Raw genomic sequence first — 26,624 nt, forward strand, 5'->3', positions numbered from 1 at the left:
ACCACTTACTTCCCCCTGAATCTGACATTCTGGCTTCCTCTCTGGGCACATGGTAACCACATGCTCTCAACTCTACTCTCCAAAACCAGTTCATTCTTTGGCTAGTAGCATTAGCAAGATGGCTGCTCTCACAGAAAGAATGTTCCCATTTATGGCAACAGTAACACAGAGCTACCACTGAGGTTTTGCAGGGTAACGTTAATATAATTTGACTTCCCTGTTTACTTAACAACCATTCACTTGATTGTTGAAACTTGTGTCTATGCTGGTCAGAAATTGCACTCAAAGTTATGACTAGTGGTGCTGAAACCTCAGCTCTGCATAGAATTCACAGCTTTTCAATGCAGCTAAAATTGCTTCTGTACAAAAGAGTAAAGTGACTTCATCTGCATAGAAATGGGTGATGCTACTAAATTAATTGGGTCAACTCCTACTGAGGTCTCATAATAGATGATTGAAGTTTTCCTTTAACTATATTTTCACAGGCCAGCAGCACACAATAGCACCAATTATTAATAAGATCTATTTTGAAGAAAACAGATTTCAAAGTGCATAATTCAGCACATACTATATAGATCAGTTGTTCTTAACCCTTCATTGAGCCCTGGGTATCCCTGAGAAATCTGTGCTCAATTCGACAAAGAAAAAAAAAAAAAAGAAGAAGCACATGGTCATAAATACCAGCTTGAAATTATCAGGAGGTTTCACAGATTTCCCCTAAGTTCCTACAAAAATTCCAGGCCGGGACATTAATACTAGTGTGTTCACTAATCTAAATGGCGTATCTGGGGTAATGGGAAGGGGACATCTCCCAGAAAGTGTTTCCCCAGGCCTTAGATACTGTCCTTGGTTTGATAATTCAATAAAATAAGCCATGCCTTTCAGACTTTGTTATTCAAAATCCAAAACTGTTGAGGGCATCATCAACACCAATGTTTTGTCCCTTGAAGAAATTTTTCACTGACCTTTCCTGAAATTCTGAACTAACGGCAGGGCCAGATTTCATGTGATTTCATGTAATTACTTACCTGACTCCAACGATTGGCTTTATTCCCTTCCCCATGCTTCTGTCATTAACCAGAGCCCAACTCCAAAAGATAAAGGTGCTGGACCTTGGCCAAGAGTGGCAAACCACAGAAACAACTCATGAAACAAGTAATTCTATTGGTGGAGTAGGGTCTGGACTCTCTAATCAGCTGTTTGTCATGACTTAGGTACCTTCCATTTATTTCATACAGTAACTGATCAAAAAAAAAAAATCAAGTTCAGCAGATTGTTGGACATTCAAGATCACTATCATTTGAGAAGCAACAAAGACACTCACCCCCAGTGGATGTGCTGCCTTCTGTAGTTTGTTGTAAGGACTGTATTTAGGTTTCGGGGGCTTCCCAGCAGCTCTGTCTTTGTGCCTTCTACTGCTAATGTGCTATTAAAAGCAATTAAAAATGACAGCTTTAAAAAATCATCCCCAAACCCCCCTTATAAATACTGTTTTAACCTGAAGGATAGTAGTTACTTCACAGAAGTTGCAGAAACACCAAAATAAAAAAGCATGCACTTTTGTCCTTGGATCCTGATGGCTTGAGGGTATATATTTTTATGCTACCCATTTTAGTATATTTTTAACGGATAGAAGGCTCTTCTTTTTCCCAGCCTTTCTCTTCTATATCACTGCACAGATCTCCTTTTTTGAAAGTTTACAAAGGAAAGGAATGTCTAAAGGAATTTTATGTGCAAATAAACAAAGATGCCCAGGCAGGCATGAATTTATTTCCATACTAATATTTATCCTCACATTTGTACAGCCAAATGTCAATCCCCTAAATTCTAAAGATAAATAACTAAGGTGCATAAAATGAGTCCAATTTTGTACATATGCATATAAAACACAACACAATACGAGGGCCGGCCCTTCCACTGTACAGCTGATCTCTTTGGAAGGCTATTCACAGAAAAAGTGAATGCAATAGGATTAGTAATCTCTTTAGCAGGTCACTGCAGGGTTTAGAAATACAGTACAACACCATGTAATAAAGTACATAAAATAAAAGAACAGTATAAAATTAGTTGTAGCATGTAAATGTCTAAACAAGTAAAAAGGGAACATTGCAATTTGACCTTTAAAGAAAATCAACACTTTTGAGGGGGAAACCTGGTAGAGAAAAGATCTCATACCCCTTTTTTCTCCCACTCTTCAGATATAAGAATAGTACAAACTCACTTCAGACAATTTCTGAAAGGCCTTAGAAAACATTACATCTTAGTATTCCCCTGGCAACTGACATAAGCATTAATAAATAAGGGCAATGAATACAAGACAAGTGGATGGATGGATGGATGGATGGATGGACAGATGGGTGGGTGGATGGGAGAGGAAAAGAGGAAAGAAAGGGAATAAAAGAATCACACATATTCTGCCCATAAGGGTGTCCCCTATCTGTTTTCATTTCTAGAATATGCGCTGTCTACCTGTTTAAGTTGTGTTTCCGAGTTGACGTGCACATCACAGATTTCACAGTGAAACGTTTTGTTTTGCAGACCTGTGTTTCCCTTATTAACTGGTCCTTTGCCTTTCACGCCTGCCCTAGGAAAGGCTTTGATAGTCCCACTTCCATTCCGGGCTTCTAGCATGGTTTTGTGCTTAGTACCTGCCAGAAATATTTAGAACAAAAGGAAGAAAAAATAGAAAAAATTCTTAGCTAGGAGATGCCTTTAAGAAACGATTCAATAACAAAATATGGTACCTAGTTTTAGAGCAGTTCCTCCAAGGGTTATGACTGAAATACGCTTAACTTAGAAGACAATGTTGTCTGACCACCTTACACAACATCACTCAATTACTCATGTTTTTATAGCGTACCACATAACAAACCAGCACCATTAATACAGCACCTGCACGGGAGAGTCCTGAGATGAAACTAAATGGGTGTGACTTTCTTTCATTTCCTCTTGATGCTAATAAGACATAAATGATAGCTGATGAGCAAGAGTGATTTAGTTGCTAAAGGTATGGTTGGAGGTGATTTGTAACAAATGTAATCAGTTTAAGCATGGTGTGTTTACAGAAGTGGCACTAATTAAATACCCATGTTCTAAACAGAATGCAAACAAGCTTTCCTGGTCATGTGTTTAGGTTCAGTAAAAAAGAGTAGTCGTATAAAGATCTTAATGACAGGGGGAAAAAAAGCCCTATTAGGAGAGTAAAGCCCACACAGACTGGTTATGTAATTTCAAATGTATAAACAAATGACCAGGATGATGAGGGGTGAGAGGGTATGCAGATACACTCTAGGTAAATACTTCTTTTTAATAAACCAATAACATCTTTGGACTCTCACACATAAGTAGTGTAACTCCAGTTCTCAATACTTTTTTTTCAATTACTAGAGTTCATGCATGGGAGTTTTCCCTCAAAACTTTGTTCACAATTTTCTTTCCCTTAGTGTTGATAAATATTCTTTATTTTTCTCACTTAGTCATATGGTGTTGCTATGAAATTTTCTCTGTTAATCATTTAATGTCCTTTTTGCCATTCTGGTTTTCTAAATCCATTTTCAGTGGTTTCTCTTTTCCTAATTGTATCTATTAGATCTGTTATTACATTTATTGGATTTAATATTTATCAGATTTATTTGTTAGATTGGTACCAGCTCTGTAAGGATAAAAAATAAGATTCTTAACTTCTGAATTCTGAGCCAGCCTCCCAGAACCATTGAATATTAACGAAGAAAACACACTGAGGGCCACACGAGGTCAGTGCCAATCACCATTGCCTTAAATAAGAGGCAGTGAAATACACAAACAGGTTTACAGTCACGTTTCTTTTTCAAAACGATTACAACTTTACTGAACCCAATATAAACAAACGTGTATTTCTACAAAATAGATTCCCCACTTTGAATGTCATATTCTTATCCATAGCTGTGAAAATGTTCATATCCCAACATATTAAGGAAAGGGAAAAAGGTCAACACCTTGTAAGTAGACTGGAGGACTTGAAATATGGGCCACAGCACTGCTCTGTGGTTCTGGTGGGAGGCCTCCTGCAGTCCGCTTTCACTTATCCCCCTTGCAAAATAGATACAAACACTTTCTACTCTGAAGTTGGTGTAAGCCAGTGTAGAGCAAAACAATGTTCTAGGGAGTATACACACACACACACACACACACACACACACACATATGTATATGTGTATACATATATATATGTATATATGTAATTTATGTCACTGTGTGTATGTGTCCGGACAGTCGTCCAACCTTTTTTATCTAAACAGGTGGTTATATCAAAATATCTTTCCATGCAGCTTCTTCAATCAGACTGAGAAGGATTCATGGGCTGGTTTGGCTTATCAATGTCTAAGAAGTAGTCAGTTGGAGACTGAATGTTACTCTGACTTTTTGGAGGGACTCTTGATTCACCCTGGTTAACCTCTTTTGTAATTGAGAGTCTTACCGCTACCCTAGAAGATTCTCAATAGGAGTGCCAGATAATCTTTGGACCTTGATAACAAGGCCATGGACACTGACCACAGCTGACTGGCTTAAATGAACTTTCACTTGAAATATGAAATGAGAGATGCCTTAATGAAACAAGTCTTTACCTATTCTCTTACTGAACACAGAGGCATGGCTTAGACATGGGCTTCTTAAAGGAAACCCTGGGTTTTGCTCATACTCTATTCTCAGTGCCTGACACATAGTAGAGAATCAGTGAACACTAGGTCAAGTATTAGATATTTTAAAGAGCAATGAACAAATATCTGTAAAGAGCATTGTGAGCTCAGACTCTGGCATGGTATGAGTCAGAGTTTGCTTCCATTAGCTGTGTGGTTTACATGTCTTTGTGCCTCAGTGTCCTCAGCTGTGAAAAAAGAAATTATCTGCTCTACTGAAGTGCTGCATTAAATGCATTTATTGTTTTAAGGATTACTTTTGGCATTTCCATGTGTTCTACATATTTTAGTCTATCCTCTTAATGGTGTTGGTTTTATTTAGGCGAAAATTTAGAAATCTCTAAGCACTTTAAAATTTAGTGAAGTCTATCCTTTGATACCTGCCTTTTATGCCTATTAAAATTTAGTGAGGGGTAGCATAAGCTCTGTCTAGGGATAAAAAAGCTTGAATGAGCTTAGTGAATATTATCAAATGTTACCACTTCAAGTGATTACCAGAAAAATTTGCCCAAATTAGTAATGAGCATTAACTATAAAACATTTAAAAGGTTTGGATTTTTTATTATATAGAGAAAACCATCAAAATTACCTAAGGAAAGCATTGCCTAGTGGAATGTTTTGGGGAGGTTTCTTTGAAGACAAAGACAAAACATATTTTTTGTATTATCTGTGTCTATAACATACAACTAAAAGGGGACTTTTGGATCTTTTGAAAAGAGTAGGTCCCCTTAAGTTGTTTTAAATATTCTTACACTGGTTGTGAATCATGCTTGTAAGCTTAGGAGAACTACTTCTCTTCTCAAATTCCAAAACAAACAAACAAACAAACAAACAAACAAAACATGCAAAGCCAGAATGCCCGTATTCGAATCCTGCATTCCATTATTATGGAATATAAACCAATTAACTGCAACTTTAGTGAAAAATAAAAAGAGAAAGCAAGTGAAATAACACAACTGATCCCCAGATAATGCTAGAAGCAACTGTGGTCATACTAATAATTGTGCCGTAATAACTCATCCTTACAAGATGCCATATGGCCTCTTAGCTCTGAGATGGAGAGAGAGGGAGAGAGAGAGGGAGAGAGAGAGGGGGAGAGAGAGAGAGAGAAGAAGAAGAAGAAGAAGAAGAAGAAGAAGAAGAAGAAGGAGGAGGAGGAAGAGGGGGAGGAGGAGGTAGGAAGGAAGAGAGGAAGAAAGGGAGGGAGGGAGGAAAGAGAGGAAGAAAAGAAAGGAAAGAAGGAAAGAAAGAAAGAGAAAAAAAGAAAAGAAAAGAATAAAGAAAGGAAAGGAAAGGAAAGGAAAGAAAAGGAAAGGAAAGGAAGAAAGGAAGAAAGGAAGAAAGGAGAAAGGGAAGGGGTAGGTTCAAAGAGAACAAAAGACTTGCCCAGGTTCACATAGAAATGTTATTTACAGATCCGAGGTAAAAATAGTCTGATCACTTCTAGCTCATTCCATTGGAATATACAAGAGGCAGTGTTTGATGGAAGCTATAGCATCAAAATCTGTTTATGATTAAGAATGTGTTTTTGAGATTAAAAGAAAAACCATAAATGCAGAACTCTACATTCACAGCTATAGGCCTTATTTCATGCATATGTGTTTCTAAAAGGGAAAAAAGGGGGAAAACTACTTAGAATTACAATTTAGATGCAAAAGACACATCTCCCCACCCTGCAGCCTGGTTGCTTTTGATCAAAATTGGCTTTCAAACCTGGCTCCCTGAAAAACAGCCCAATCTCAACGGTGGTTTCCTCATCTGTGGCTCTAAAAGAAAGCAGGGAATTCTTTTAAAGTGATATTGGTGGTGTTGGGTGGGTAGGGGTGAGTGTGGGGGCAGTGGGGCACTAAGGCAGTGACTGTGGTCTGTTCCAGATGCAGGTAATACAGGGGTCCATTAAAGAGAATTAGAAAACAATAATTAAATGGACTGCAAAGGCAGTCTGCTTTCCACTAGGGCCATGAACTGGCAACTCTAAACAATGTCCATGATAAAGGACTTCTTCCTAGAAAACATTTTGTTGATCTACACCATTGGTGTGTTTACTGTTGAGATTTAGTATGCATTAAATTAGCCCATTGTGTTACTTATCCTATACTAAGCATCATGCCACATGGAACTTGGTCTGTAGACCTCTCTATTACACAGCGGGCCGCGCACACGCAGGAACTCAGCTACGGGCTCTTGTTTTGTTAGCGAGTCCATAACAGTTCACAATCATTCAAGCTCACGAAGGCTGCGGTTCATGACTTCAACCCCTGCGGCCCTCTGTATTTTTATAGATGAACGACGACACCACCATGGTTGTGAAAATGAAGCGACAGAATTTGGGTTGCTTCAATTCTGTCATTTCATGTGACTGCTGGAAGTTTTTATGTTTAAAGCAGCGAAACACAGTGTGAGCCGTGGGGTGTCATGGTTTTGTCTGGCGAGCGTCAGTTGCCCACGTTGGTAACTGCCTAGTGACGGGCACGGTACTGGCTGCCTTCCTGCCCTGTTACCTTTTCTCGCTTCCTAACCTGTTCCCTTGGCCTCTCCTGAAAACTATCTTCTCTCAAATCCTGGTCTCCGAGTCTGCTTCTAACGGAACCCAAACTAAGACACACACCAACCTTATGATGGATCCTACAACAACTACTCCTTTTCCTGACAGGAGAGTGATCATATGGGTAAGCCCGTCTCCTTCTATCTCCCCACCCCCCATGGGTTTCCCCTCATGGGGTCCGAAGGGAAAGATGCTGGAACCAGTGGATAAGGGGCAGTTGTATGAATATGGGAAGGACTGCATTCATCATCTACATTTAGAGAATGTCCTGGACACAGGGAGCCTCTCGACACTGCTTCCGTTACAAATAAGAGAGCTAAATCTGGAGATCAAAAATGGCGCACAAAGGGGGTTAGACACATCTACTTGTCCACCTGCTTTCCTTTGCCATCTCCAGTTCTGGCACAGCTGGCTCGTGCATGTCTAGTGTGAGGCCTCCGAGAAGGGCCTGGACCTGAGAGAAAGATCTCTGAGGTAGGAAGGGAAATGCAGGGCTAGAGAAACCTAAGCTTAGGGGGAATGGGGATAGTCTCCTGACTAGGACAAAGGGTTGGAGGGGACATCCCTATAAAGGGACTCATAGTAGAGGTGACAACCACATTTACTACCTTTAGCTCTGCCTGCACAACACTTGTGAGGATTTTGTGTTTGCTTTTTTTTTCTTTTCCCCAATACTATAGCTTCTAGGCTTGGATATATAATAAATCAGAATCCCTAGATATAAGAAATACACACACACACACACACACACACACACACACACATATAATGACATGGGTGAGTATGCATTTAAAGCTCATGGGCTACTTCTGACAACACAAAGCAGAGATGAGCATCATAGAATTGGAATATGAGAAGTGCTGACCTGGTGTGATATCATGTGATATCATTGCTTCTTAATCAGATGTTTCTGATAAGAATTCAAGAAGGATGCCCAAATTATTGATAAATTATCGCCAGCCTCAAAGGGTATGGTTTTGTTTATCTGTCAGAGTTGATCCCCCCGCCCCCAAATGAATGTGTTTCTCTGTCACTATGCAAAAGGATCAAGAATTCTTGAGAAATAACTGGACCTCCAATGATGTTTTCGCTCTCCCAACTACCCTGCATCCCTGAATAATGTATTTGCATGAGTAAAACTCGAGGCATGTCTGCATGGTATATAGATTCTGACTTGGGGCCAGATCTTTTTCTGTGTTCTCAGGCCCTGAACCCATGAACTCCCAGACGACAACTAATGTTGCGTGCAGGAGGAAGATACGAACTGAAGGAATTGCTCTCCACCTGCAATTACTCCCTCAGAACACTGAAGTCAATACTTGGATATTACTGTGCAGCACAGTGGCCAATGACAGTGAACATATAGCTGCAACATTAACCCAGGGTATCATTTACAAACGATTCTGTTTTTACTGTAATTGCTGACAGGGTCCTGGCAATGAACACAGTCTTTGGGAGAAAATCTAATCTTGGGCCAAAGGGCTGGCTTAAATCTTAGGCAGGATATATATACAATTATCTATATCTATATATCTATATATGATATCATCTAGATTTTATTGATAGATACATAGATAGAGATATACTCTCCCTGTATGTATTTATCTAGATAGATAGGTTTTGGTATGATATAATATCTATACATTATCTTTCTATAGATATAATACAGAACAGATGGATGGAATTGAAATATACTGGGGAAACATTTCATCCTTGTTAAGATATGTTCAAGTTTAGTGTTTAAGTTGGAGAGACCTAAGTTTACGTCATGGCTTAGTCGCTTAATTGGTCATGTTCCTCACCTGAGCTTCAGTCAAATAGCAAGAATAGTATGTTTAGGTTGCCACAAAGAGTAAACAAAATATCACATGTGGAGAACATACCTCAACGGTTGCCCATAATAAACCCTTTACGGTAAAGTGTCCAGGTGATACAGATTTAGCCCAAATAATATGATTTGTCATTAAGACCATAACAGCGAGGTTTCACCTAAAATCACATGGAGTTATGGAAGCAAATTTTGTAACTACCGATAAAAACTTCAGCAAACTTCGTTTAGAAGCAAATGTGTGGGAGTGTATAGCAATTTAGAAATCAAATAAATGCAAATCTTAGACTTTAGAATATTTTGCTTTATCTCCTAATGTTTAATAACACACACACACACACACACACACACACACACACACACACATTCATAAACACAAACACATACACATCGAGGCACAGGAGCCCTGGAAGTCCTCTCTTGCTCCCATGTAAATGACACTTTGCATGTCATTTTTATTTTGTAACAGTTAATGAATTCCATGTAATAATTGCCAGTTTTCCGCCAACCCTTTGTCCCCTGCTGCAAAAGATCTAACCCATTCAGAGGAAGATAATTGAAGAACTGTTGAGACAGAAAAGAAATCGCTTCATCTCACCACTGTTGTGTGCCTCCAGCTGTGAGGCAGAGTTGACAGCAACCTTGCATAGCGAACAGTAAAGAAGCCGTTTTGCCTTTTCTTCCTCGGTCTCCGTGGAAGGACATGAGCTATTGCCAGTGGCTGTTGTGGGGCTTTTTTCCACTTTGGAGGTGATCTCAGTTGTCATAACACTGCTTTTGCGAATTTCCACAGTTGTCGTTGATATTGCTGGTGTCCCTGCGGTACTGTCTGCATTCCAAATAGCATAGAAAAAAAGAGGACAAAACAGTGGTATTATCTTTCCCTATTTGGAGATGTATCACTAACATTACGTTCCGCTAATAATGATAAGAGCAATCAGCAATTGCTGCTTGGTGACTGTGGTATGGGTCAATCATCTCATGAAGATATTTGCATAGATGGCCACATGTAATTGCGTATATTGATATCAAAGGCACAGATAATTCTTAAAAATATGCCCAAACACACTTAATTTTTTTTCCTGTGGGGCAAATAAACATACCCACAGATTTCTCTTGTTACCATATGGCCTTAATAAAATCATCTTTACAGTATATTGTATTTTGCATACGTATATTTCTACACAGAGGATTTTTGACAAAACAGAGGATAAACACTTTTAAGATATTTTTATTTTTCTTGACTAGTCTATTTTCCTTCTCCATTTATCTCTTTAAGTAAATACAAGTACCGATCCTTTTGTATATACTTGTGCAAAAAAAAGAGAAAAAATGGAATCCTGACGACATATTGCTCTGTTCAGATCAACAATTTAGAAAACCATTGCCCTATTTACAAAGAGTTGTATATTCAACACCAGGTACAGGGATCATCAACATATAAACAAGAGGAATTCTAGTCTGGCGTATTGATTAAATGCATGCTCTGTACCAGGCTGTGTTCAGGGAGTCTGTGACATAGTATTCAAACATCAATGGCCTCTGTACAAGAAACTCACAGGCTGATCACACCATGTTAATGTCACCTCATCATTTTGAGAGTCAGATGACCATGAAAGTGTTGGTATACTGGAACCCTACAACCCATCTGGCTCTGAAGTCTGATTCTAAATCTGGAGAGGTCAACTTCTGAAGGAAAACTGCTTTATCCTGACTTCACTCAGGTATACACCAACAATTACCAATTATAATTAGCAGTGTTTGCCATATCCAATAGCAAATTGCAAAGAAGCTCTATGTTCGTATCCTTTCGTCTTTCACACTCTTTACTCAGCCTCCCAGCTGGCTGGTTCTTAACCTCTATTCAAAATATTCCCAGGCTGTCTCCCTAGCTACAGCTGCTCTTGGAACTGTTTCTCATTCCAGATACTGCTGTGGTCACTAATGCCACACTGAAAAGCTCATAATAAATGGATCAGGCACGGTTATAAGGGACAGTGGTCTGCCTGCAATGAAGCGTTGTCCTCAAAAATGCTGGTTAGGTCACACTATCAAGAGTTGATTGCAGTTACAAAATGCCTTTTAACCTGGGTATTTCCTTTGATCCAGATATACAGGTGGGGATTTAGGTGAGATTGGTTATGGCTTCTTTCCCAAATATGGCATCAGAAACACTAGTCAATAAGAAGAGATGGGGTGCCTGGGTGGCTCAGTTGGTTAAGCGTCCAACTTTGGTTTAGGTCATGATCTCGTGGTTCGTGGGTTTGAGCCCTGCATCACGCTCTGTGCTGACAGCTGGAAGCCTAGAGCCTGCTTCAGATTCTGTCTCTCTCTCTCTCTCTCCCCCTCCCCTGCTCATGCTCTCTTTATGTCTCTCAAAAATAAATAAATGTTAAAAAAAAAAAGAAGAGGAGAAATGGGCTGTTGTTGAGGGCTGTTGTATAAAATAATTCATCTGGATCTTATTTCCTTTGCCTGATACTTCAAAAGTGTTTAATCACTTATTTAGCTTCTGAGATCATCAAGTAAGCCTCCTTTTTGAAGAATATCCCCAACCATATTAAAAAAAAAGTCAAAGTGCTCATCAGTTTCTCATGATTAGGGAAAAATAAATAAAATTACTCAAACACTAAGTTTTGCCACCAGAATACATTCATTCCCTTGAACACAGACAAGTCTATTTCCTGATTGGTTTTTGCTTATCTATTGAGGTACCAGTGTTAAAACATCAGTTAACAGCTAGAAAATATTTCTGAGAACCTAGATATGGCATAAAATGGAATGACCACTTTAAAACAGTCTAGTAGCTTTTCATTGCTCCCAACAAACCAGAAATGACTGTCTGAAAGCATATGCATATGTGTCTGTGAATAAATAACAAATACCCAGTTAATTTGCTAAATGTTTTAGATACATGATTTCATGTATGCTTCACACAGACTTGAGGAAATTCCAGAAGTTAAGAAAATTTCCCAAGGTCACACAAATAGAATATGGTGAGTCAAGGCAAAGTGTTTATAGACTGAAAAAATCAGGGATTTAAAAAAGAAAAAAAAGATGTTGTGGATGATATTCTTGCCCAAGACTGTGATTCTTCATACTAAGGCCACAAATGGCAGTAGGTTAAAACTGCTAAATTATTCTTACGATCCGCTCTCATGGGGAGTGACAACCGTAAATATAGATGTATTTAAACTTTGTGTGGCTACATGTAGAGGCAGAGCGTGACACTATGGACATTTATTTCATTTAATTCTAAGTAAAGATGTCCCGAGTAATACAACATTTCCTCTGGATTGACAATGCTGATTTCTTGATCTGAAAACTGCGTAGCATCGATCATAGTAGTCCTAAACCAGCTTCTTATTTACACTGAAATTCTTAAGTACAGAGTAAACAAAACCATGGATCTCCTAATCCCTGTGACAGCTACATTAGTCGTTTTCTAACCTCAGAGGATAACGTACATTTAGACCAAGGAAGCCACAAGATTAGAACTGCCAGATTCTCTATGCCTAGGGCTTAATGAAGTATTAACATTTCTTAAGGCAGGTCCTTTGCATGAGCTAGGTTTAGGGGAATTAGTATCAAAATGCCTAACTTCTGGAACCTCTACTCTGGTCTTTTAAGACCTCATGGCTGAGTACAAATCTGTTATTTTCTCCATTTGGCAAGTAATTTGAAAGAAATACAAATAGTTATATTTTTCATTTTGAATTGAATATATAAATGTTATGTGTTTATGTTAACATTAAATGTTATATAAATGTTATGTCCATAGGTAGGATTACTACTAATTTATAATAAGACATGAGTTTTTCAGTTACTTTTCATTTATCAGTGGTGAGGGGATTTTTTTCATAAAAAAGTAAAGTAATTATATTTTAAGATTATGCCATTAATATGGCATTAAAAAATTTTTAATGTTTATGTATTTTTGAGACAGGGCGAGCACGAGCCCAGGAGGGGCAGAGAGAGGGGGTGACCGAGGATCTGAAGCAGGCTTTGAGCTGACAGCAGAGAGCGCGATTCGGGGCTTGAACTCATGAGCCATGAGATCATGACCTGAGATGAAGTCAGCTGCTTAACTGACTGAGCCACCCAGGTGCTGCAAGATTATGCCACATTAGAAGATAATCACCTATGTTATACATTGCCTAGAAAATTACACCTAGCAAAGAGATTTTAATATGGTACATTAAATTACCAATTATAATAATCCTTATCCACTCATAAGAGGCAAATCTTAAATGGGTGTTCATGTTAACAGCACATACCTTTGATAAGATGTGAGAAGAATTACCTCTAAGATTTTCCTCCCCCAAACTCACAACCCCTGTCTGAACATGGGAAAAGCATTAAACAAACATAAATTTAAGGACAATTTATGAAATTCATGATTAATGGTCCTCAAAACTGTTAAGCTCATCAAAACAAGGGAAGTCTGAGAAACTGTCAAATCTAGATGAGTCTAAGGAGACACGATGACTAATTATAACATCATACCCTGGTAGGGATCCTGTGTGTGTGTGGCAGGGGGGAGGGGGAGACAAAAGGACATTAGGTAAACACTTAGGGAATGTGAACGAAACTTGGACTCTAATTAATATAATGTATCAGTATTGGTTCATTAGTTATGACAAATGCTCTATAATAATGTGAGATGTTAACAGTAAGGGCAACTGGATGCAGTATATACAGAAACCCTCTACAACATTCTTATACCTTTTCTGTAAATCTAAGACTATTCTAAAATTTCAAGTTCATTAAATTGAAGAAAAATAGAATCATAACCAGTCAAAAAATAGTGCATCATTTCAGTTACTTTGTAGAATCATAATTAAAGGATATCTTCGTGGTTTCATAGTATAGTTTTCTTGGTTTTCAGAGTAAAATTTTTCAGTAAATTTCTCAAGGTTACATAGTGCTTTAAGGTAGACACTGGGACTTGACATTGCATATCCCAATTCTAAATTAAGTGCTTAGTATCCTGTATTGCAATGACTCACATATTCAAACTTCATGCCATCAACATTTATTAAGCAGCTATTTTGTCCTAGGTTTTATATATACTAATCCACAAGACCAATAAATATCCATCACGTACTAACCATCATGTACTAAAGGTTTTATGAGACACCTCATGATAAGCTGGAATAATAATAAAGTGAAATCTTTAATCAGCATTGCTATATCCTTACACTTATACTTGTCACAAAAAAGACACTCAAATATTTATGAAAAGAAAACAATGAACGAATGAATGAATGAACAACAATTACAGCTAATGTTTACTGAATCACTTTTAAAGCATTTATTTACCAGTATGAATTCATTCAATTCTCATAAAAACCTAAGAGGGGCATACCATTTCTATCCCCATCGTGAGAAGGAATTGAGATATGGATTTGCCCAAAGCCGGAGCTCCCAGGTGTGGCGCAATGATTTGAACTCAGACAGTATGGCTCAGAAGCACAAGCTCTTCTATTTTTTTTATGCTAAAGTTTTGATTTTTTAAATGAAAGAACTGACTACATCCTCTTCAGCTAGTTCAAGTTGGTCATGATTTATTTTGCATGTCTGTAGATAGCATCTTAAAAATTTGACTTTAAAAGAAACTAAACATGGCCAGAACTAGAGTCAATCACATATATTCAATCATCCACTTAAGTTCAAGTATTAAGTTACTGGAATACATCTGGAAGGAGGGGAGAAAAGAATAATTTACAGCTCTCAAATAATCTCTTGTTCAAAATGGTAAAAGTACAGCTCTTCCTTGTTACAATCCTTCCTTTTCTCCCTCCGTCCCTTCCTTCCTCCCACTCCATGCCTGTCTGTCTGTCTTTCTTTCTTTCTTTCTTCCTTCCTTCCTTCCTCCCTCCCTCCCTCCCTCCTTTCCTTCCTTCCATCTTTCCTCCCTCCCCAATCCTTCTTTCTTTTCTTTTCTTGTCTTGTCTTTTCTTTCCAAAAGATGAGAAACGGGAATAATGATTCACTTTTCCTAATGTTTCCCAAAGGTGGACTCAGATTTCTTTGCACTCTTCAACCAATGGCCCTCTAAGAACAATATATGTGACAAGGAGTCGAAAATAATGGGTGCTCTTCAGTGGGAAGAAAAACGTTTGAGATGGTTTGGGTTTGCATTTCTGTGCATGTTTTCTGCCAGTGCCCTGTAGCAGATATTCATTACTGCAACAATCAGTATTTGGCTTTGGCATCAAAACGGATTGCTGATACTTGGTGGAATGGGGCTTTAGTTGAGAATGAAAGAAAACTTGTCAGTATTCAGAGTGGACCATTTGTGGCCCTCATCCTTGTACAAGAAAATATTCCAGAAGATAACAACGACTTGAATTCTAGGTAATAAAATAGAGCAGCCAAGTTTCATGGCCTGGGTAAGAAATTTATTCTCCTAGACACAGACCTCATAACCCAAGTCGGACAACCACAGCTGAGTTACTTAAGTTTCCTTGCAGGTAACAGGAATTAGTATTATGATCCAAAGATGCTCATCATGTTTTCCCGCAGATTAAAGACTGAGGATTATATATAATTTATGTCCTTCCTCCTCGTGTGAATTTAAGTCTCACCCGGGCTTGCTAACATGTGAGAACAGCTGCTTCCTCTTAAATATGCTGACATTCCAAAGTACAAAAAAGGTGCCTCCTGACAAAAAAAAAATCACAAGTTTTTAGAAATTACTACTGGCAGTTTCTTTCCTATGGATTTAATTTAATTTAATTTAACTAACATTTATTGAGCACACAGTTAGACCCAGGCGGCAATGACCTGTGCACTGGGCACTGTAGCTTTGAGGGCTCCACATATGAGCTACTGAAACAAAAGCCTATTTTTTTAATGCACTGATCTTGTAAAAAAGTTGTTAGAGTGTCTGATAGCCAATTGAGCAAGTGGGAATTATAGGAAAGGGAAGTGAGGGCTGGAATGGCTGCCTCAGTGGCCTGTGTAGACTAAGATCTCACGAGTGTGTGTGTGTGTCTGTATCTGTGTGTGTGTGTGTTTGTGTGTGTGCATACATCTATGTGCACTAAGAGGTGGCAGGAGACCAAAGCTTGTATCTGGAAACCAGAAAAAAAAAGTTATTTCGTTCATATGTGGGTTTATCAAATCACCTGAGCAAAGTCCCTCCCCCACAAATTTCCTCCCTCCCCTCTTCCCCTCTGCTATGATGGTAGAGGAAGGGCTTCAAACTGCCTGGAAATCCTGAGTTTACAAAATGAGGGTGGGAAGAAAGTGTTACCTCCCCAGCAGGTGACCTGATTTGGGTGGATCCAGCCACCATCCAAAGGTCCTGGCTTGGGAACAGCTTCTGCTCTGTCCCTATAGATCCGTGTTACTACTTGGTAGGATTACCTTACCCTCCAGGTCATGAGGGTAAGGTCATTGGGCTGCTAGGTAAGCTTGAGGTGGAAGTTGTCAGTATTTCCATGTAGGACATATGGTCTTTATCCACACTCTTGTCTTAGCCCTGAAACTTTGGGGAGGGCCGGAATGAGCCCTCATATGTCAGACTCTGTGCTACTCACTGGAGGTGGAGAAATAAACATGATATAATTAGTATGCTAAAGAATGAATTTGCACTAATATGATGAGGGAGAGGGAAAGAGAGAGAAGGGAGGAGAGTGTTAGTGGTGCAGGGTCAGAGAAGGAGACAGAGGATCCAAAGCAGACTCTGTGCTGACAGCAGAGAGCCCGATGTGGGGCTTGAACTCATGAATTGTGAGATCATGACCTGAGCCTAAGTGGGACACTAAACGGACTGAGCCACCCAGGTGCCCCTGGAGTTTCTCTCTTTGAGGAAGGTAAGCACAAAGAAATGTCACTAGAAAATAAGTTGTACTTCAAATTTTGATTTTATAGTGCCTCCAATGGTGTAGAGGCCATGCCCCAAAAAGAGATTCCCTGTACTTTTAAAAATGTTTATTTATTTATTTTGAGAGAGAGAGAGAGAGAGAGAGAGAGAGCAAGAGTGTGCAAGCGAGTGGGGGAGGGGCGCAGAGAGAGAGAGAGAGAGAGAGAGAGAATCCGAAGCAGGCTCCACACTGTCAGTGCACAGCCCAACACAGGGCTTGATCCCAAGAACCATGAGATGACAGCCTGAGCAGAGATCAAGAGTCAGACACTGAACCGACTGAGCCACCCAAGTGTCCTCCATACTTTTTAAACCAAGTGGTATATTCTGTTGTACAGTGAGCTCAATGAAACTCTTAATGTCCTAAGGGATTGGGTGACTGATTCTTTCTACCTTTACAGCATTTCCCATGCTCACAAAGCAAAAATATCAAACTGCAACTTCTGAGATGCTTCCCAAAGCTGTCCAATCTATGATCTGTTTGAGGCAATTACATTAGGAGTAGATTCATACACCGATAATGATGATCTGTTGAACTCACTTTGCCATGTATACCACATGTAGATTAGAACATAAATTATTCTGATGAAACGCATTTGAGACAGAGCCTATTTTAAAAACAAAATAGGTGATTGAGCTTTCAGATTTGCCTCTTGAAGCCAGGACCAATTAGTTTCATTGGGACTGGCTGTTTTTCAGGAGCATCTATGATTTGAGAGGGTAATTTTAGATTAACTTTCATAGGATAATTTATCAGAAATTTAGGTTATTCCTATCACTGATTAGAATTTTGGAGTCAGAAGCTAGAGATTCAGGTTGCCAGGTTTAGCATATAGCTGCAGAAGCCCTCAGAAAGAAGTGGTGACTAGGACCACGATGAGGGGGGCTGACTTAGGCCAGGCAACTGCAAGTGCAGTTAATGAGAAGGGGGAGGGCAGGAGGATGAGGCCAAGCAGGAGGGACACCAGCAGCCCCTGAAGCTCAGCGGGCTCGGCAGGGACTGTCCAGCCCCCTGAGAGGAGGCAGGATGGAGCAGTTGGCCAACCAAAGCTGAAATCTACTTATATCTTCAAACCTCCCCTCTCCAAAATGTCTTTGACCTCAAATATGGACCTCTCTTATTTGAACTGGGATCTCACCAAGTAAAAACAGGCATAAAACTAGGCAGCAGTCAGGGGCGCCTGGGTGGCTCAGTCGGCTGACCGTCCGCTTTGGCTCAGGTCATGATCTCGTTGTTCGTGAGTTTGAGCCCCATGTCAGGCTCTGGGCTGACAGCTCAGAGCCTGGAAACTGCCTCCGATTCTGTGTCTCCCTCTCTCTCTGCCCCTCCCCACTTGCACATCTGTCTTTCTCTCTCAAAAACAAATAAACATTAAAAAAAAACACCTACGCAGCAGTCACACTCACATATACCCCCACCCCCAGGGAAGACAGAAGATGTAGATGAGTGAGGCAGGGCAATGGACGATGATAGTATTAGCAGCTGTGGTAAACTGGGGAGCAGGCAGCTCTCCAGAAAAGGGGTAGTTCATTGTACCACTGTAGCCAGTTCCTGTCATTTTAGAAACACATGTCCAGCTTTACCAGATGCTTTGATTATTATGTTAAAAGCCACAAAGTTTCATGTAAAATTTCCAAATTTCCAAATTTTTCATGTTAGCAACTGTGTGTGTGTGTGTGTGTGTGTGTGTGTGTGCATACAAAATCCTGTGTGGGCCCAAATATTCCCTGTGTTCTATCTCGGCTATGGGATGCCAGTTTCGCAAGGTTCTCTAGGGACGTGGTGGCTGTGCCCCCAGACACTGCTCCTTTCCACAAGGGTTCAGAGACTGTTCCAATGGCTTGACTTAGAGTCTCCCTCAGAAGACAAGGTCTCTACTTGAAGCAAAGATAGCTGATTAGAGTTGGTCTTTTTTTTTCCTTTACCAGACAATTTTCCTTCATTCCTTTCTTTCAAGTCCACAAGAAGGGGCTCATTCTGGAGCAGAAACCTTGGTGTGTCTTGTCAGCTACGTGTAAGGGTTCACAACTTAACATCCCAGAGGTGTTCTTGGTTGATAAGCCACATCAGCAATCTGTACCAATGTCTTATAATGTTGGAGCATTCGTTTCTAAAAGTCAGTGGGGATTATATTACCTACTCCTATACTTACCTTGTAACACAACTAGAAAGAGCTTGCTAGATATTTTTTTTGTAATTTTTTTAAAATTTCTTTTTTAATGTTTATTTATAATTGAGAGACAGAGAGGGACAGAGCATAAGCATGGGAAGGACAGAGAGAGGAGAAGACACAGAATCTGAAGCAGGCTCCAGGCTCTGAGCTGTGAGCACAGAGCCCGAGACAGCGCTCGAACCCACAAACCGCGAGATCATGACCTGAGCCGAAGTCTGATGCTTAACCAAATGAGCCACCCAGGCGCCCCAAGCTTGCTGGATATTTTATAATTGATAAATATAGAGGCTGCTGTCAGTAACTTTGTTCTGTTAGACGTTTGCCTTTCTTTCAAAAGTTAAGAGCTTCCATAAAATACCAGACTGAAAACTGGCATAGACGTATAAATAACAAAACTCTGACCTTCTAACTTAAGTGTTCATCCTCAATCAGTTTCATTTTATCACTTTTAAAACGCTGCTTCTTTCACTCTATTTTCTCTATTGTCTTTTGGCTCTCAGAACATCCAACAATGATGAAACCAAGATGTTAGAAACTTGTGAATCCAAAATATTCCTCTCCCTGGACACTAGTGGTTGGAAAAATGTATTCTATATCAGAATCACCTGGAAGTTTTGATAAAACTTTGTTGGTTATTGCCCCTAGAGTTTACGATTCCTAGGTCTGGGTTGGACTCTGAGTATTTGCATTTCTAATAAGTGCCCAGGTGTTGTTGCTGCTGCTGGTCTGAGGCCAGAATGTCAGGAACCACCACTGACAGATCTGTCAATTAGGTTAACTCAGCTTTGGAGCTCGAATGTCACTGAAGTCAAAAGTCACTGATGTAAACAGGGTAAATGAGGGATAGAGCCAACACTGTCCCGTTTGGCCTGTGACTAAGGGAGTTCCTGAGAAGGAACCGCCAGTATTAACACAGGGAAAGGTCCTGGCCGGTCAGGTCACGTTGGTCACCCTATAAGGGAATTTGGGATAAATTAGGAAACAACTCTTAAAAAATGTATTTTAGACACAACTAAGCAAGCAATGAGCATTTCTATTGAAAGATACATTTTTTTTAAAAGATATATGTGACAACAAATGAGAGAGGATGGAGAAACATTCAGATCCTTGAAACAGAAAAATAACTTTGGGGCTTAATTAACCTTCCATTTAGTAGTTAAAGCAGGGGCTCTTCTGTAAGAATATAGTCTTGTCTCTAACTTCTGGTCTGTACATTTCCAAGGGAATTCTTTTCCTATACTGTTCACAGGATATATGCTTCATCCCTTCCAAACACAGATTGATCGAAAGTAAATTAATTTAAAACTAAGCTAATTAGAAGGTAGGACTCTAGGACTTTGTAGTGTTAATCGAGTGGGTCTGGCCACTGTAAATGAATTGCAAAGCACCAAGAAGAAGGGAGGGGGGATTTTGTCAGAATTTGTGAACTCTGATAAATTTTCCAGAAGGGAATAAAAGGAGGAGACTAAATAAAAATCAGTGTATTTCAGAGCTATTTTAAGCGACTTGGATACCACTAGATTAGGAAGCTGCCTTTTCTGACTTCTAAAAGAATAAGAAAAAAAAATCTTTCCAAATCTATGAATGATAGTTCCCCTGTTCCAAGAACTACCAGAGGGAAAGGTATGCAGGCCACAGCAGCAGCTCCCAATTCATCAGCGAGAAAGTCTGTATATTGAAAAACTCGATTTGAAATCTGGCAAAAAGTCAACGCATGATTTTTTAGCAACTGCCTTTGGTACTTGATCTGTTTAATGTACATAGCAACAGTCTTCCTTCTGGCCAGGTGCTTTAGGTTACAAGTAAGGATTTGCCTTGTGTCCTTCCATAATAGCTAACCATTAAAAACTATGACATGATAAACGGTGAGTCTTGAGATGTGTTACTAACTGCAAGTGAACACAAAGTGAGAGAAAGCATGTCTTCTGACTATTGAATGTAGATTGTGTAGAGAACTGAGAACATGGAGATAGTTCTGCCAAGTCACTTAGGATACGAATCCTTGCTGTGGAATCCTGTTAGGTGGCCCATGTAATAATAATAATAATAATAATAATAATAATAATGGAAGTAATAATGGTCAGTTAGCTCTACAGTTTTTTGGGGGGCTTAGTTTTTGTCTTTGTTGTTTTTTGTTTTTTTGTACCATATTGCTGTCCTAAAGACAAGAAAACAAGCTCTCATAATGGTTGGCATACTGATAAAATATTTACTGTGGACATAATTTAGGACATTATACCATCTGCGCTTGGGCAGTTTATTGTATGTGTAACTTACTTAGCAGTTTTCATTACAATGTTAGTGTTTCATGGATTACACATGTCTATGCGGACGATGTTTTAATCACCAGAAAGCTGTCATGATGTCACATGCCACACTCAACATTTAGAGTAAAGGATTTTTTTTCTTTCAAATTTCGAGAGACGGGGAAAGGTGTTTTTAGGGAGTAAGTTCTACTGGACAGATTATGGAAAATAGTTGGCAAAGATGACAGAAATACAGAAAGTGAGGAGATCTTTAAAAATACCAAGAAATAATATTATATATATATATATATAATATACTGTATACATATTGTTATTGTATAGTATATATTATATATATATACACACACACGTATATATAATGTAATGAGAACTTTTTCGCAACTCCTATGCATTCCATGCACACTATGTTGTCTCAAGACTCAAACTACCAGTCATTTCACCTGAAACAGCAGTTTATTATTATTTTCCCCTCTGCTGGAAGCAGAACAAGAGGGAGGTCATCATATAATACAGTCACTTTTTGACAGAATTTCTCTCCTCAAAGTAGTTGTTTCCTTGTAATATTAATACACTTCAGCCGAGACGATTTTTAAGAGTTGGGAGGAGGAACATAAAAATTAGGGGAAGCGTGCACATCAAAATAGACCAAGAGAAATGAGAATCCTACTCATTTACTGAAAGGTTGGCTGCTGAAAAATTAATTGAACTGCCTGGAAAATAATAAAATTCTGGAGCAAATGCCTCTCTTCTTCAGCAAAGCCAACAGACCTTTTTCTAAGATGGGAAGAATCTCTTTTAATCTACAGAAACCACAGAAGCCAGATTTTCATGAAATTCCAGGTATAAAAGTAACTCTCCAAATATTCCCATAAACTGTCATACTGCTCCAAAAATTCCAAGCTACCGCAGACTGCTTCTTGAACAAAAAACTATCATACTTTCTTTTTGTTTTTGAGAATACATTCATTGTAATTGTATTACTATTTCAGCAAAACACTAACTGAAACATTAAAAGAAAAAAGTCAGTCTCCTTTGTCTAAATGATGCAGAACACCAATTTTGATTTTCCTTAGGGCTTACTTAAGAGACTAGTTATTTTGGCATTCTTTAAACAGCTCTAAGTCCAATTATTTGTTTTCAGTGTATACTCAGGAAAAAAGAGACTTCTTGCCTTGCTCTACCAACAAAGATTTCATTCAATACTTTAAGATAAATCTATTTTTAAAGTGGAGCTGTGTTAATAAAATACATGCTAATGATTAATTTCAAAGTAAATTCACATTATCTCTGACAGTCAGTACTGGCCATTCTGAGACCGTAGCATGCTAAATATTTTTATAGCTACAAAAGGATAGAAATCTATCCCATGCGACCTGACCTCTCAAAGGATGATGGCATTTCAATGAGATGATCTCATTTCATGAGTCAAATCAGAACACCGTATTAGAGACCATTTGATACGAATAGAAGTTCTGGAATTTCATCATTAAGTTAGATAAAGTAATTTTTAAAATATAACTTTTAATCTAAGGCTTAGAAAAGAGTCATGATTTTACTCAGGATAAATATTTCTATTCCTTTTACCAAAACTCAACCATGACCATTCAAATTTAAAGCCAGCACTTAGAGCAAACCACTTTGCTCTACAGATCGCTTTTTAAAAATTATTTTCATGGGACAGAAGATTTTCTTTTCAATGTATCTGTGTTCTGTAAGCCTGTTTTAAATCAACATTCGGTTCTTTTAAGGTTGTTTCTCTAGAAATGGGAAAAAAGCCTTCCTGCGGCATGTGACTAGTTTTGTTCACATCCTTACTGGCCAACTCTTCTCGCTCAGGGAGGACGCCGGGCCAAGAACGCTAACAGTCCAGGGCTGGAATGTGCCAAGTCAAAAGTCTGAGTGGACGGGGAGTGTGCAAGGCAGAGACCTCCTTCAAGGCTGGCACTGGGAAGCCTGTTGCCAACCAGTCAAGATCACAGCCAAGTCGACAGCCACTTCACAAGGCTGAGGAGAGAAGTCAGAGCCAGAAGGCAACTTGGGTGAGAAGAAACAGCTCTCGGCTATTTAAGGACATGGCTTAAGACCCCGGCAGGCAGATAAGGTGGTGACCTTGTCAGGTTATTTTTAGGATGGAGGCTTTTGCCTCCTGGACAGCACTGTCATGGTTTATTGAGGAAAGAGTACTCATGGGCACTATCTGTGCCTCCCAGTAAAGGGGAGAAGAGGCAAAGGAAGAGATGATAGCTGTGTGTCTAGAGACCTCAAGCTTTATGCAGGATCACACTGCAGGAAACTGGGATGAAGATGGAGGCAAGCACCAAGCTAGGGTTCGAGCTCCTTTCTTGCCTCCTCTTTTGCCCAACTCGCCCATTCCTTACACCATTCAAAATAAAATACCTAACTAAATAAGATAACACATGTATGTATGTATTTCTCCCTTTGAGACTTCAATTTGTTCCTGTAAGCTGTGCCTCTAGAATTCAGGACATTGCAAGAGAAAGAAAGTTGAAAACTTTCCAGGTTGGCTGGAAAAAAGAAAAAAAGAAGTGACCAAGGGTTGGGCAGGTTAGCTAATAGAATTGAGTTGTATGATCTAGTTCTGTGAAATCATTTGGTTCTTATTAGCTCATCTAGATACCACTGAAGCTTAGGCGTAGCTTTGCAAAAATATAATGCTTTTTTTACCAAAATTGAAGCACAAAATAAATTTACCTGGATAATTTAAGTGCAAAGATAACTGTAAGAATCTAGGGGAATTCTTTTTTTTAATTTTTTTAAAAATGTTTATTCATTTTTGAGAGACAGAGAGAGACAGAGGGTAAGCAGTGGTGAGGCAAAGAGAGAGGGAGACAAAGAATCAGAAGCAGGCTCCAGGCTCTGAGCTGTCAGCACAGAGCCCGACATGGGGCTTGAACTCACGAATCGTGAGATCATGACCTGAGCCAAAGTCGGACGCTTAACCAACTGAGTCACCCAGGTGCCCTGTATCTAGGGGAATTCTTTGAAAAACACCTAGACGTTAAAAAATGATGTATTTTATTTTCACACAACTTTATTTTCATTCCGTGTGTGATATATTCCTTTTTTTTAGCATTGCTAAGCCATAATTTCAGTAGTCATTTGCTTTTACTTAACACGTCAGAAAAATTCCACTGTACTTAACCCTCAATGTAGAATTCCAAAGCCAATACAAGTCTCTCCTCTGCCTGACTTGTCAGTCTGGGTTAATAAATGTTTCCTCAGACTGGAAGTTTAAGTAACTTAAGTTGAATAGATGTGAATGAGATAGAAATTATTTGTATTTGCTTATTAACTCTGTCTTTTGCAAGACAGAACTAGAGAGAAAAGAAGCAAGAGAAAAGGGCAAGAGAGATCTGTGTCTTATTTGCTCTTCTAAATTACAGATTTTATAGGAAGAAAACTTTCGTGAGTTTCTCCTCTTTAAGGGTATTTTTATCCGTCAGTCCAGATGGACCAATATGATGGACCAATCCATAGCATTTGGATGAAATTATTCTCTTTCGATCTTTGGAGTTCACATCATCACAAATGCTCCATTTCTATTGAAAGCAATTTTCTGTGAAGATTTCTGAGATGCTAATGGAAAAGGTGCCACCAAATATGAAGACTTATGAATTCTGATGTGAATACCACAGAAACGCAAATGAATGGTAAATGCCAAAGAAGTCTACAGCTGATTTTTGAAGATGTATGTTATACGATATACCCAAGATGACAGATAATGCATCACGCAAAATGAGATAAAGACTGCTTCTTCAACTACTTTTATGTCTCATTATTTTTTGCTATTTTAAACTTTGCATGATATAGGGTGGTTCTCTCTAGTAAGTCCAACAACCTAGCTGTCTAGTTTTATAGGTTCTTATTCTAAATGCCATTACTGTTACATGAATCAGCCATCAGGTGTGACTGTACTCTCTCAAAGGCAAACTAAATAATTACAAAATTAAACAAATGTGTGATAAAGAACATTTAAAAGATGCAAGATAATAGTGATACCCTACATTTTTAAGTGCTTTTAGTTTTCAAATAGTGCCAAGATTTTTTTAGGGCTTCTTGTTGCTATCTAGTAGAAAATATTATCTTTGATTATCAAGAAAGGAGTATTAAAAAATTGCATAATAGGGCATTGCAGACTCACAGTGATAGGTAGATAGATAGCTAAGACAAGTGTATGACTTGAACGCATTATACATTTAATTTTCAACTAATTTTATAGTACTTAGAAGAGACATATGTATTAAGTAATAGAGTAATATTACTACACAAAAATGCTTAAGTTTAATGAACCATATCAGATTTTTAATACCTACTTATCATATTTACTAAGGTTTATAGCTTTAGTTTTAAAAATTGTAATCATTTTAAAAAAATAAAAAAAGACAAAGATATACTTTTAAAATAGGGGTTAGATCACATTATTCTCAAACTACCAGAATGGCTTCCTATTTCATCTCAAGTAAAAGCCATTGTCCAAGTGAAAGTTTCCCTCTTATTTTAGATTAGGAACAAGACAGGGATGTCCTTCTGGCCATTGCTACTCAACACAGCACTGAAAGTTCTAGCCAGGAATATTAAGCGGGAAAAAAAAAAGGTATCTATCTACACTGGAAAGGCAAAGGTAAAATGATTTCAGTTCAAAGATGGCATGCTCTTACATATAGAAACCTCTAAAGAATCTGAAAACAAACAAAAGAATCTATTAAAAAAATAGAGAAGGGGCACCCGAGTGGCTCAGTTGGTTAAGCATCTGACTCCGGCTCAGGTCATGGTCTCATGCTTTGTGGGTTCAAGCCCTGCATCAGGCTCTGTGCTGACAGCTCAGAGCCTGGAGCCTGCTTCAGATTCTGTGTCTCCTCCTCTCTCTGCCCCTCCTATGCTCATGCTCTGTCTCTCTCTGTCTCTCAATAATAAATACATGTTTAAAAAATTTAAAAAATAGAGATAATAAATAAGTTTAGCAAAATTGCAGAGTACAAGATCAATGCACAAAAAACCAGTTGTATTTCCGTGCACTAGCAATAAACTATCTGAAAATAAAATTAACAAAATGATTTCGTTTACCATAGCATGAAAAAGAATAAAATTCTTAGGAATAAATGTAACCATGAAGTGCGAGACTTGTAATGAAAACCACAAAGCATTACTAAAGTAACTTAAAATATCTAAATAAATGAAAACACATTCCTTATTCATGAAGTGTAAGACTTAATATTCTAAGATGGTAATACTCCCTGAAG

General features: G+C 38.7%; 1 protein-coding gene across 5 annotated transcripts in view; it reads right to left on the reverse strand.

Moving 5' to 3' along the window:
• Positions 1-26,624, reverse strand: part of ZNF385D (zinc finger protein 385D) — an 886,977-nt gene that overhangs the window by 6,786 nt on the left and 853,567 nt on the right. For all 5 annotated transcript variants that reach the window (XM_053221511.1, XM_053221512.1, XM_027061946.2 and 2 more), the window contains 3 exons: positions 9,648-9,878; positions 2,470-2,648; positions 1,325-1,426 (listed from right to left, as the gene is read on the reverse strand). In XM_053221511.1, the coding sequence (XP_053077486.1) occupies positions 1,325-1,426; positions 2,470-2,648; positions 9,648-9,878 (512 nt within the window). The remainder of the gene's footprint in view (positions 1-1,324; positions 1,427-2,469; positions 2,649-9,647; positions 9,879-26,624) is intronic.

Source organism: Acinonyx jubatus, chromosome C2 (assembly GCF_027475565.1).
Source record: "Acinonyx jubatus isolate Ajub_Pintada_27869175 chromosome C2, VMU_Ajub_asm_v1.0, whole genome shotgun sequence".
NCBI lineage: Eukaryota > Metazoa > Chordata > Mammalia > Carnivora > Felidae > Acinonyx > Acinonyx jubatus.